Source organism: Gopherus flavomarginatus, chromosome 5 (assembly GCF_025201925.1).
Source record: "Gopherus flavomarginatus isolate rGopFla2 chromosome 5, rGopFla2.mat.asm, whole genome shotgun sequence".
NCBI lineage: Eukaryota > Metazoa > Chordata > Testudines > Testudinidae > Gopherus > Gopherus flavomarginatus.
In genome coordinates this window covers 96125056-96139191 of record NC_066621.1, presented here as the reverse complement: position 1 = coordinate 96139191, position 14136 = coordinate 96125056, and the positions used below count along the sequence as shown (strand labels likewise).

The window sequence follows — 14136 nt, the reverse complement described above, 5'->3', positions numbered from 1 at the left end:
GTTTTGCAGTCCGAGCAAGGGACTGTGAGCTAGAAGACATCTACTCTGTTCCCAACTCTGTGACTTCAGGCCCTTATCCTGTGAGTTGCTCTGCACCAGTGGATTCCTACACCCACACGGAACCCCACTGACTTCAGTGGGTTTCACAAGGGCAGAGGAGTCTGCTGTGCACAACAGCTTACAGGAGAGGCCCCAGCTGTGTGACTCAGGGCAAGTCACTTAATCCCTTGTGCCTCCATTTGCCCATCTGTAAAACAGATGTTAGAATATCTATGTGGCGGGGGTGTTGTGGGGATAAACTTATTAATGTTAGTAATACTAACACCTAGCTCTTATATAGCACATCGCATCCCTAGATCTCAAAGTGCTTTACAAAAGATGTCAGTATCATCACCCCCATTTTACAGATGGGAAATCGAGGCACAGAGAGGTGGGAGTGACTTGCTCAGGGTCACCCAGCAGGCCAGTGGCATAGTTGGAAATAGAATCTGAGACTTCTGAGTCATGTCTATCCTTTAGAATACGCTGCCTTCATACGCTGCTTGTGTGTGTGAGAGAGAGAGAGAGCGCTAGCTAGCTATAGAAGTTTAAAGCAATATTAATCAGCACAGTATTTCTTAGGCATTAATTTTCTTAAAGCCTGAAAAGATCAAACCCATATTCTGGCCCTGATGCCAGAGGAAATAGATCCAATAGGGAAGGGGGCATATTAATGCACTGCCACCAGTATTGATTTATCTTCCAGAAAAGTGACGCTGAAACAAGAACAAAAATAAACAAAACTTATAAGTGAAAGAATTACAATTGCAAGCTAAGTACATACAAATGGAGGGGGCGGAGAAAGAAAGAGGAGTCAAATTAATTACTTTATATAAGTCCACTTGACTTTTTCTGCAAGGTTCCCAACTATCTCATGAAGTTCTGATTTTCCAGAACCATTAGTTGCAGAGGTTAAAACAGAAAAAAAGAAGGAAAAGTACACATTTTGGTGGGCTTGGGTTCTGAAACATCTTCTGGAGAAGATTCTCAGGACTTTAACCTTTTGTTGCACCACACTGCCATATTGCCTCATGTAGTCATTTGTGGCCATGACTTCATTGCCTAATGCGACATAATTGCACGGTGACATAGTATCTCCCACACAAACGAAGGTAAGCAGATTGGGCGCTGCCATGTCTTTTTGGAGGAGGTGCTCTCACTGAGATGGAACAGAAGTGGGGAGCAACGTATGGCTTTTCTGAAGTAAGTAGAGTGATGTGCTCTCTAAAGACAAGTCTCCCATTTCTCTTTGACCTTTGTGCGGAACTGAGTCTGTCACAGTAGTTAGAGGCACAGCTCATTTCAATATGAGTTCAGGACTATGGAGCTACCGTAGCAGCACTAGAGCTCTAGTGTCATTGAGCCCTACAGATAAAAGAGCAGAACCTCTGGTATGTAATGAAGGAGAATGGAAGTTCTCTAACTAAGCTTCTCTTCTTCCATTTCTTTCTCATTTTTCTTTCATTTTCCCTTTTCTCCTACTCTTTCTTCACTAATTCACTTCCCATGTACCACTTCTTTCTCCCATTTTCTGTACCAGGACAATATGGGCTTCTCATACGGGACTGCTCCTCAAAGTGATCTTGGGAAATTAATTGCCCAAATGGTGAAGAATGTGAATAGCATGCCGAGGACTGACTCAACTCTAGATTTCCGAGGCACAGATGAAAGGCCAGCCTGGGTTTGTATGCCTCAAGCAAAGACTGTCTCCTGCCTCATAACTCTTCTCCCTGTAACCATACCAGTTAGAAAAGCACAGCAACTGTGTTTTGAAATCCCTTACACATTGCATTGAGTTATATTATATCAGCTGAAAAGAACTAAAAAATTGTTCTAAAAAGCATTGGGTGTCTGCGCGTTCTTAGGTACTAAATGATTTCAGTCCTCTCAAGATGCAGCGACAGGTATAATTCTCCCAAGGCTATGTTAGCATCCAGAGAGGCAGCTGTCAGTTAAGATCACAGCTTAGAACTTGTGTGAACAACTTGCTCCTACTAGAGAAGCAGCAACAAAAAGTGTCAGGAAGTGTGCACTCAACTTCTCCCTCCTAATAACAGTACTATGTCCAGGGCTGGCTCCAGGGTTTTTGCTGCCCCAAGCAGTGGAAGGGGAAAAAAAAAGCCATGATTGCAATCGGCAGCACTTCGGAGGTAGCTCCACCTTGCAGCTTTCTTCTTCGGCGGCAGGTCCTCCGAGAGGGACCGAGAGACCCGCCACCAAAGAGCCCGACGTGCCGCCCCTTCCCCTTGACCGCCCGAAGCACCTGCTTGCTGAGCTGGTGCCTGGAGCTGGCCCTGACTACGTCACTGTTTAACCCTTTGTTAACTACACAACACTTAGGCACAAATTTTCAGCAGGCTTCCATTAATACACCCACAAAATGTGTAGATGCATTAATTTGCTTTTGCAAAAATCCACATTTTTGCATGAAAAGTAGGTAATAGTTCAGTTAATGAAATGTTTTACTTATGGAATTGGATGGCTTATGCCTACAAAATGATAAGTGCACAACATCTGCAAATTCATTAATGAAGTCCCTTGCTTGGAAGGGATGGTGGAATGGAAAACGTAAAAAAAGAAAGATTAGAGGGACACAAGATCTCCACCTGTACCAAAGTAAAGGCTCTAGAGAGCCCTCAATCCATAAGTAAGAGCTGCTGTATACCTCATTTTAATATGTGGAGTATTAAGGGAGTTCTGTGCACAGATGTGTAAGGTCCTCAGAAACAGCTAGAGTAAGGAAATACCACAGAGACAGACAGAGGGCTGCTTGGAACAATTCAGCCCTATAAAAAACACTGGAGGGCAAGAGAGAAACACATCAAAGACTACACGAGTGATGAAAAAATTCAGAATATGGAAATCCATTTGGGTGATAAAGGTTGGGGGATTTCAAGAAAAACAGAGTGAGGAATGCTCAAAAGGTTTAAGATAGAATCATCCAACTACTGGATAAAAGAGAGACTTGCTGTCCTTCCCCATTTCACTGTTAAACAGTACCAATACTCACTCCTCAGGCCTACAGATAAAAGAGCAGAACCTCTGATATGTAATGAAGGAAAATGGAAGTTCCCTAATTAAGCTTCTCTTCTTCCATCTCTGTCTCATTTTTCTTTCATTTTCTGCTGCCTTTCAGTGATAAAGTAAATGATGCTTGTCCATTTATATAATATTATAGAGCCTAAAACTCGTTTGTAATACTTCTGCTGTGAATGCAAAAGAGACAGATTAATTTAGAAGTTAACCGAAGGACAGAAGGAGAAATAAAACTTTTCCTGTTTGACATCAGTTTTCAGTCTTGCAAAATGATGCAATTCCTTGGGGAAGAACACGAATGTATACAAAGTATGCAATTCCTTGCAAGTATATTCTTGGCTCCTGTACAAATTACCCTCCTAGTTTCCGAGCACAGGCTGTCGAAACTGCGCCTATTCATCTGGCACTGTACCAGAGTTCCTCCTCTGGTACCACACACTAGCAGAAGTTCACAAAATTATTCCTGAAGTTGCCATTCCTTTTGCTATATTGTTTGGCTGGGTGCTACACTGCTGAGCCACCACCGTCCAAAGCCGTGATACTGGGAAGTCACTGGCTGAAAGCGCTGTCTCCTAAAGAGTCAGTTTAGCAGAGATGGGAACCAGTGGACTAGTGGCAGGAGCAACATGAGAATTTAAAAATTGTAAAAGGGGGGAATTGCCGAGGGGAGGAGAACAAAAAAAAATTGAGGGGCTAGAGAAATCAAAAGATGAGAGCTGGAGAGGAAGTTAGATGGGAAGAATATTAAAGTTTTAAAAAAGGAAAGAGGGAAAGAGGAAATGGACACAGAAGGGAAATAATGGAAAATAATTTTGACAGCTGGGTTCGTTCTATCTTGTTATTTGTATCAGACACATTATCGTGGTACCTGACTCAACAAATTCTCCATGTCTTATCTATCTTATCTAATGCATGAATGGCTTTTGGCATGTGCATGCAATCCTCATGCATGATATATTGTTATACTACTGTGATTTCAGGTTCCTTTCCAGTGACAGAAATAGTGCAGGAGGAGGGGAAAGTTTCATATTTCATTTCATACATAGGAATTTGATCACCTGGCCTTTCTTTTTGTTGCTTATATCCATTATAATCCTCTCTTCAATTCTCTCTCTTTCCAATACATGGATATCCTCAGCTTTAGAAATAAAAACATGTCAGGTACCTGAATTGCTGGTTAATGCCTCAAAGTATCTCTCAGGAGACCTAAGCATCTGTAGGTTGAGACTCTACCCGAGCACATCATTCTTGAAACTCAATTGGTCTGACTTTTTTTAAAGCATGGCTGTTATAAATCATTTTGAAATATGTAATCTACAAAGAAAGTGAGAATACATGTTAATATACGTAAGTGGGAACAGAGTATAACATAAGACATTTTAATACTGTCAGTATAAAAGCACAGGATGGTATAAAATTAAGAGAATTCTAATATGTAGCGTATTGACTCTGATGTTTCTAATGGTTCTGATGTTACTAATGGATATGCAGTAGAAACCTGCTAATCCAATAAAAAAATTGCCACTTTGTCACCTCTCAGCAAAGATTGAATAGCAGAAACTGTAGAGAAACTTCATATTGATTAGATTTAATTATTATGAGTAAATATACTGTAGGAAAAATACTAGTGCATTATGAGGTGTTCCTATAAACCAGTAAACTAAACTAAAAATAAATGAGCAAAGTACATTTTGTGATTTAATTATTAATGGTCCCTATTGTTTTCATTCACTTACTCTTACTAGATGGCAAAATTTACAGTGACTCTTGCAGTTACCAATGCAAATTAGTGAGGTAACTCTTCGGCCCAGGCTGTGGTTGAGCACAATCAGGTATTTCTTGGCAGGGACATATGTGCTCAATCTCCAGATCCAGAGCAACAGTGCTACCTTTTGACACTACCAAATGTATATTCAGACTGATGATGGCCCTGAGCCACAAAGTTCAGATCAGAATATGAGCTTTACCAAAGTTTGTGATGTGGTTAGATCTAGGATTTTGGTTTAGATCCCTCATTAATTCATATATAGTGTTAATGAACAAGACTCCCTGCGTGAATATGCATTAAAATGCATATTCAGTCATCTTCAGAGATGGAGAGAAGAGCTTCCAGATGTGCGCTCTCTGCCCAATCACACACTGGACTGTGGGAATTATTAGTCTACATTTATTAACCTTAATTTGGAAAGATTATGTACTATATATTTTATGACTTTTAAAACCAAACTTTGTACTTTTGGATAATTTAAACATTATACCCAGATATATAGAAACTCTTAACCTGTGTATTAGATCATTTTAACATTAGCATTGATAAAAAAAATTAAATCAGTTTATTCTGTTTCATAAATTCATTGACTTTTGAGTGCAGAAGGGATCACTAGTCTAACCTCCTATATGACACAGGTCAAAGTATTTTACCCAGTAATTCCTCCATCAAGCTCATATTTTATGATTGAGTTACAACATTTTTTAAGAAAGACATCCATTCTTGATTTGAAGATTTCAGGTGATGGATAATCCACCACATCCTTTGGTACATTGGTCTGTATCTGGTACAGCCTCTCTTAGGGACAGATTATAACCTAACCTGGCAGTTAGATTAACTCTATGATTTATGGTTCTCCTCCAACTCTAACATCTATGATCCTATGACATAGAAGGAAATGGTCATTGTCCCAGTTTCAAAGTGACATATTTGGTGACCTAGTGTGGTGCAGAGGGAGAACATGGCTGCTTTAAGTATAGGAACAGGGCCGGTGCAACCCATTAGGCAACCGAGGTGGTAGCCTAGGGCACTAACATTTGGGGGGCGGCAACCGCAGCGGCTGGATCTTCGGCTGCCCCGGTCGTCAGCAATATTTCAGGGGCGGGACCTTCCGCCGCCTCGGTCAGGGGTGGCATTTCGGGGGCGGGACCTTCCGCCGCCTAGGGCGGCAAAAAAGCTGGCGGTGCTCCTGTATAGGACTGGGTCTGTTATGTACTTCTTACTGTTTTCATTCCATATTTTACAGACTATAGTCCCAATGCAGCTTGAGACACGCATGGCTTGTGGGCTAGTCAAAGGACATGCCTATTCAGTTACTGCAGTGGAAGAGGTATGTATGGATTCATTCTTTCTTACAGGTAGGAAGAAGCTGTTGTTTAGGACAGCCAAGCAATACGTCAAAACGGGGAGAAAATAAGAGTTATGGGTTTTTGTAAACAAAATAAACATTAAAATTATACAAGTTTTCTTGAAGAGTTAGAAACCCATTGGGATCTTGGCTAGGGGATGGGGGAAGGGAAGATAATGCACAGCAAGTTAAACCAAGGGATATTGGCACAAAGAGAACTCTAGTGTGCCAGCAGCCACGCTGCCTATGCTGGGAGAGCATCAGATCACTGCGGGGTAGGAGACCTCTACGGAATACATAAGTGCTGCAGGAAGTGAGCATGAGTGATTCAACAGGCAGTACATTTCCCTCTGAGCCCGTACGAGACTAATTAATTCATTCAATCGTGTTTTTTTTTTCAACAAGACATCATTTAAAGCAGGAAAAATAAAGCTAGTGCGGCTAAGGAACCCCTGGGGACAGGTGGAATGGAAAGGAGCCTGGAGTGACAAGTAGGTGAAAAGCAAACCCAGGAATCTATAGGGTGGGGTTAAAAAACACATGGTGCTTGTTCTGTGATTGCATCCTAAGACTAAAATGAGGTATATGCAGTGGCTGTGCTCTAGTACTGGCACCCGTACTTGGAATATGAACACATCTATTTTTCTGGAGGCTGCACCGAGTGCTTAGCTGGGGGATTACTTTAAGCAAGACAAGATTTTAAGAAAATATGAAATCTACTAGGGAAAGGGAATCTTGATGACAGGGAGAGAGGAAAGAGCATGGCTTAATAGTTCAGCCAAGAGCTTCTCCTGCCTATTGAGTTCTGTTGCAGACATAGACAAGACTGGGACCTGGAATGGGAGGTAATCTTCTAATGCACTCATGGGAAACGGCAGGGGCAGCTCCAGGCACCAGCACGCCAAGCGCGTGCCTGGGGCAGCAAGCCGCGGGGGGCTCTCTGCCGGTCGCCGTGAGGGCAGCAGGCAGGCTGCCTTTGGCAGCATGCCTGCAGAGGGTCCGCTGGTCCCGCAGCTTTGGCGGACCTCCCGCAGGCTGCCGCCGAATTCGCGGGACCGGGGACCTCCCTCAGGCAAGCCGCCAAAGGCAGCCTGCCTGCCATGCTTGGGGTGGCAAAATACCTAAAGCCATCCCTGGGAAGCGGACATCCCAGGTGAGGAGGGCCGGTGCAACCATTTAGGCGGACTAGGCGGTTGCCTACGGCGCCGAGATTTGAGGGGGCCAAAAAGTGCCCACAAATTTTTTTAAATGGTTGAACAGCCGCTGCTGCTGGGACGGAGAGGGAGTCTGAGCTGCCGGCGGCAGCCGGCAGCCCAGGGTGTCCCCTGGGTCAGGACGCCGCCACGGCAGCCGGCAGCCCAGGGTGTCCCCTGGGTCAGGACGCCGCCACGGCAGCCGGCAGCCCAGGGTGTCCCCTGGGTCAGGGCGCCGCCTCGGCAGCCAGCAGCCCAGGGTGTCCCCTGGGTCAGGGTGCCGCCCCGGCAGTCCAGGGGGTTCCCAGGGTCAGTGTGCCGCCGCGGCAGCCGGCAGCCCAGGGGCGGGGGTCCCCTGGCCCAGGGAAACCCCAGGGTGCCGACTGCCGCGGCAGCGCTCTGACCCTGGGTCAGGGTGCCGGCGCGGCAGCCGGCAGCCGGCAGTCCAGGGTGTCCGGAGGGGGCAGCAGGCAGCTCCTGTGGAGCTGCCACAGTCGTGCCTGCAGACGGTCGGCTGCTTGCGCGGCTCCAGTGGACCTCCCGCAGACACCATTGCGGCAGCTCCACCGGAGCCGCGGGACCAGCGCACGGAGCGGCGAAATTGCCGTCCGCCGAGGGCGCTCAAAACCCTAGCGCCGGTCCTGCAGGTGAGGAGAGGCTAAGCCTCCCCAAACAGCCAGGCATGGCCCTGCCCACGCTCCACCTTCCACTCAAGGTGGCCTTGTGCTTCCCGCTCTTCCCCCATGGCCCCAGCCCAGGCTGCTCCTCTTCCCCAAAGTGGGCTATGGCTGGGGCTAGGGTGGGCTGGCCTGCAGCCCGGAACTTGGGGCGGCTGGGGCCGATGCTTGAGCTGCCCAGTGCTGGGGCCACCCTCCCAGTGCTCTTGGCCTGGGGGCACTGGGGAGGGCAGGCTGGGGCAGCCTGAGGCTGAGGCGGGGGGACCACCAGCCCCAGAGGGGGGCTTGGGGTTCTGGCAGGGAAGGGGCCTCAGGCAGAAGGGGCGCGGGTGGGGCCTAGCCTCCCCAAATGGGTCGTTCATGTGCTGCCCATGAATGCACTGAATAGCAGGAGGAAAGGGGATCTGAAAGAGTGTGTGAAAAAAGGAATGAGATTTCTCACTGAGTTTTGCAATTAGGAGCCTCTATAGCTCTTAAAATAGGACTGGAGTTTGCAATACTTTCCATCTCTGACCCAGACAGAATAGCGACAGTATAGCAGATTGCTGAGTGCTATACGCATGAAATGGAAACTAAAACCTGAAGTGTGTGCGCACTTGCCTACCTGTGGGAGAGTGGGAAGGTGGCGATTGTGGTAAAGTCAATAGCACAAAATAAGAACGGTGAATCAAACTTGTCTGTAGTATCAGCATTAATGGGAGCAGGAAGAGGGAAACTGACTAGGATGGTTGCAGATGTAGTAACAGAAAAAACTGCCATTCATGGCTGTAACATGATTAAGAATTTGGAAATTTTTGTGCCAGCTGTTGGCTTTGTACACCGTAGGGCTTACAATAAAGTATTAACAATTTCTTAAATAACTGTATATTGCAAAGTGCAAGAGATTCCTGTTTGTTCTTTTGCAGTTCAGATGAATGGAACTTCGTTGACAAAGCAGAGAAAATCCGACTACAGTACAGAATTGCAGAGGATGGGGAGTTCTGGTGAGGATACACCTTCTTCCATTTCAGAAGTTGTGTTTTCCCTGAAGTTCTTCCATGTCTGTGCTTGACTGACTGGTTACACATGAGAGTTCCTAGAGATGCTAAAAAGAACCATAGCTCCACAAGTTAAGGTTGCACAGACATTCTTGCTACCAGTGCTCTGATGAGCATGTGCATACTGAGATTTTTCAGACTTACAATTTGGCCAAATGTGGGTGTTTTTCCCAAGGCACACCACTGACCCCAGCGTGACAAGCCTTTTCCCCTGCTGCCAAATTTCAAGTTCCAAAATAAAGAGGTGCTCGAGTTTTTAACTAAAAGGATGTCAGATTGTTGTTGTTTTTTTAAACGTAGGCAAAACAATTTTTTCCATAATCTCATTCTTGGAAACAGCTGAACCATTTTGGCCAAAATTTTCCAACTAAATTCAGCCTGAGGCATGGAAAACTTCAGCTTGAATGAATATAGTTTGGCAAAGTTATAAGCAACTGAAAGCAGGGTCATATAAATGGGAAGTGACAGGCAACCTGAACAATAGGTGATGCTACCAACTCTGCCCATAATTCAGAGACCACCAAAAAGAGTAAGATCTACTTTTTATGACTTGATTTTTCAGAATAGCTGAGCACCCACAAATCCTCCTGAAGTCAATGCAGGCACTGAGCACTTCTGAAAATCAGGACCTTAGGATATGTCTGTGCTTCAGCTGGAAGGTGTGATGCAGTGTAGAGTGTGTTTGGGAGATATGTCAGTGCAGAGTATGTCTGTGGATAGGTGTGATTCCCAGCACGGGTAGCCAGACTCATGCCAGCTTAGCTTGAGCTAGTGCACTAAAAATAGCAGTGTGGACATTGCAGCCCCTGTGGGCAAGCCTGCCCAACCTCCTGCCTCTGAGCTCAGGCAGTTAATCTGAGCCACCACCAGTGCCACAACATCCACACTGCTATTTTGAGCATGCTAGCTTGAGCTGACCTAGCATAAGCCTGGCTACATGCACTGGGAATCACACACACACACCCAGCTGCTCTGTAGACAGAAACTAAGGAGCAAACCTTCAGCCTAGTGCCTTACCCAGCACAGCTATTTGGACACAAGGTGAATTTGTGGAGGGAATAAAGGGGAAGGAATCCTCCCCACTAGAACACTATTTGGCTACAGAATCATATTTGTCCATATTTGCTGACTTGATGCTGCAGGTGCCCCTGAATCGTCTCCTTCATTGAGATGTCATGATAGGAAAATCTGAACGGCAAGAGATTCTCTGGCTTCACCACCGCCTACATCCTGCATACGGACTGTTAGGAAGCTTGTGGAGCTGAGTTCTGTGCTCCTGTGAGGCTCCCTAAATCTTGCCATCTCTCTCCCTTGCGCAGTGGAACCATGTAGGTTCCACTGGCCATGAATAAAGGGGCAGGAATCGCCCCCACACTAAATTAACCTAAATAGGGAAACAATATTTTAGCTGCTTTTCAGCTTTGTTTTTCTATCCAATAAGCACTACAAACCTTTGACAGCAAGCACCAATAAATGTTATTTGCAGTGTGCGAGCACAGATTGAGATACCGTATTGTGATATAGTTTGTGACAAAAAGACATTTGGGTCTTCATATTGTAACAGTGCAATAATGACTCTCCATCGTCATGCTGTGACACATCATCATTATATATTTATGCACTGTCAGCCTCCAAATTTAATCTCCTTATGACTGCAGAGACTCAGGAAACAAAGTTCTGACTACAGAGAAATGTCAGAGCAGCAGTAAATATCAAACAATAAGATCACAGAATGGTTTAATGCTATTTTATAATTAAGATGCGATCAGTCATTTAAATCTGTTTCTGTAGATAAACAAATGACTACCAAGATTTATGTGCTGAGCAATATTTCCCTATATGAACCTAGTACGTTCTGGCCCAGAAAATAGTATCTGCTGTCCCCTACAATAATAAACTTAATTTCAGAGGGATTATTCTCTGTACTTCCAGATTATTGGAAGAGTTAAAAGATACTGAAGTAATCAGTATAAAATCTCTAGGGCAACCAATATCTCTCTGTCTGCTGCACCTCCAGAAGACATTCACTCGAAGGCTACATCTACACCTGGAGCAGGAGGTGTGATTTGCAGTTTGAGTAAATATATCTGCAGGAGCTCTCATCAAGCTAGCATGCTAAAAATAGAAGTATAGCCCCGGTAGCTCAGGCAGCAGCAAGGAGCAGCATGGGCAAGCTGCCTTGAGTATGTACCGATAAGTTCTGGAGGGGAGGAGATGTATCCAGGCAGCTAGCCTGTGCCACCAGTCGCTGCTGCCCGTGCTACTGCAGCTACACTACTATTTTTAGAGCATTAGCTCAAAGAGAGATCGCATGAGTATGTCTACTCAAGCTGGGAATCGTCCCCCACCCAGTTTCAAGTGTAGATGGAACCTGTAGGTGACACAGAGGAAACATATTCAAAAAGAATATCGTGAGGAAAAACTGGGTAGCACAAATCTATTGTATCTTTAGAAGAAAAAAATTAGTAATTTAATTTGTGTAGGATTTTTTTTTAAATAAATCCAAGTAAATATATAAATAAATGGGAGGTGATGTCAAGCCACAAAATCCAGAAGTAGATCTGGATCTAGATTTCAAATATCCCAAAGTTGTGGGTGTCCTAATCCAGTTTTTAATTTGACTCATTTGCAAAATTTAATCCAAGTTTAGATTTCCAATGTCCCAACAAATGAGAATGAATGGATAGAGACTTCTGATTCAGTCCTTTCTCTAATAGAAAAGTAAAAGTGACATAATAGACCGACATCAGCATTAAGTTTCGCAAAGTATCACACAGTCAGAAACTCAAACTAGACAACTGTATTTAAAAACAAACTGAATATCAAAACGTTGAAGCATCCCTTAAATTTCAGGCAGGCTACAGAAGCACAACATCGCAGAGTGAAATCAAATCAAACCACAGCACTGGTGCTTTTATCACTTCCATAGCAGCTTTGTCTAGGAAATAAAATAATGTTCTCAGACGGTACAGAGTGGCTTATTAGCAACAGGAAAATTATGTTAAAATTGTCGGACAAGTTCCACTGTACAGTAAATTCTTGGAGTCAGTGTTTTTCCACATCACTTGTGTTTATCAGTCTAGGTCACCCTTAGACTTACATTGCAATTGACTACTTGAACTCATGCTTTTGATTCCTACAATCATACTGTCAATGTCCAAGCCAACCTGGTCATGCCCTTCCAGCAGTGGGACAAGAGGGTGAGGAAATTCAGTTGGATTTTCCATACACATAGCATTTTAGGACATCATAAATCTAATTAGTCTGCCCTTGTCAAACAGCGACCAGGGTGGAACCAGGAAGAAAAAGGGCTGCTGAGTTTCCATATTAATAGGAATGACGGTGTCTATTATATGGACAATTTCAAAGTGGTGCACAAGGTGGGCACAAATTGGCGTGATCTTTAATCTTTATTAACTTAATTCCCTATATTTGGTTTTGTATGATTGAGATTTTGGGGTGGGGAAACTGGTTTTATGAGATCCATTTTCAATATGAACCCAGAATCCAAGTTTTCTTATCTGTCCAGCCCTATTCTTTGGATACCCATTATTTTCTCCTTTCCCCTTCCCTGCTTCTCTAGGATGTCATTTGACGATTTCATGAGGTACTTCACAAAGCTGGAGATCTGTAACCTCACACCTGATACTCTGGAGGCTGATAAGCTCCAAACTTGGACTGTTTCAGTCAATGAAGGGCGTTGGGTGAGAGGCTGCTCTGCAGGAGGTTGTCGCAATTATCCAGGTGAAGAAAATCTCTTCTAGTAGAACCAAACTCCCTTGGCCTATAATTGTGTCAGATTTCACAGGCTATGCAGAATCATGCAGCAGCCTAATCAGCACTTGATGTAGGAAAAAATCCAGATTCTGCAAAAATGGTGTTGATTTGGTAGTTGGCACATTCCTGAGGTAACACCACAGTATGTTGTTAAGGAACACTGTACTCCAGGAAGTACCATTTTACCAGAAGAGATGTAAACCCAAAAGGCCCTAACTATTTGTTGTTGTTCAAATATTCCATAGCACCTGTTGTGAGAGAACGGATATTAACTTCTGTGTGCTTTCCTAATTTCATTGTAGATAATTACATTCTCACAACTTCAGTTTCCTCAAGAGTTTCACTGAGATATATATTCTTCACTTTCTGTCCTCACTTGCTGTACACATTTGCAATGTTGCTATAAAACAATTGCAGCATTTCACATAGAGGTAGCTGCATTTCAGTGTTGGCTGAAGTTATAGAGATATGGTAGGGTTTCTAAGTTAGTGGTGGTTTCAGTTTTACAATGTGGAACTTGTAAATCAGCAAGGGCTTAAGGATGCAAAATTCTCTAAATACTATAAATGCAAAACACTCTTATTTGCCTTGCAGATTGTTTGTTGGGAAGGGGTGGATGTTCTGGAATAGGGCAGTGCCAATCTGATAAAATCCTATCTTCACTAGAATGTGAAATGAACCATTAAATCAATTATTTTCTGAGCCAGAAAAGGTAGCAACAGGGAGTAGAATGGATACTTGGCTTATCTAACAGACGTTCCTCTTTGCATGGAAATGGAGAAAAAACAGAAGAAGTACACCAGATTCTTCTTTTGTTAGCTCATCTTACTGCAAGTCTAGGCTTCCCAACCACAAGTTAAGCAAGACACATATTGAAGAGGTGAGGAGTCTTGCAGTTAGGTTTTGGCATTCCAAAAAAAATTTCTAATATAAAGCCATAATGTACTAAGATAAATAAGACTTGATGACTGGGATGTCTGTAATACTTCTTACTGGAAATGGGGGTCTTCTTTCAAGCAGGTTGGGAAACCTTGCTGTATGGAATACAGTAGAATGGCTACTACACAAGGTAAACCAAACTCTGCACCATCGGTAACAGCACTAACATCTGTAACTATATAAAATATTAATATAGCCCCATAAAGGAGTCACATGGTGGAGAGTCACTTGTTGTATAGGCCAGCTTCCATCCTTGGTTGCAGAAATCAACTTCTGCACAAGGAATGTGTAAAAAAGGAGATTAACTCAGTTTTTGACCTGT

The 14136-nt window shown here is 43.9% G+C and overlaps 1 protein-coding gene across 1 annotated transcript in view; it reads left to right on the top strand.

The window, feature by feature from the left end:
• CAPN3 (calpain 3) overlaps positions 1 to 14136 on the top strand; it is a 64813-nt gene that overhangs the window by 21728 nt on the left and 28949 nt on the right. The window contains exons 6-10 of the mRNA XM_050954956.1: positions 1580 to 1720; positions 6090 to 6173; positions 6597 to 6682; positions 8967 to 9044; positions 12682 to 12842. Coding sequence (XP_050810913.1) covers positions 1580 to 1720; positions 6090 to 6173; positions 6597 to 6682; positions 8967 to 9044; positions 12682 to 12842 — 550 coding nt within the window. The remainder of the gene's footprint in view (positions 1 to 1579; positions 1721 to 6089; positions 6174 to 6596; positions 6683 to 8966; positions 9045 to 12681; positions 12843 to 14136) is intronic.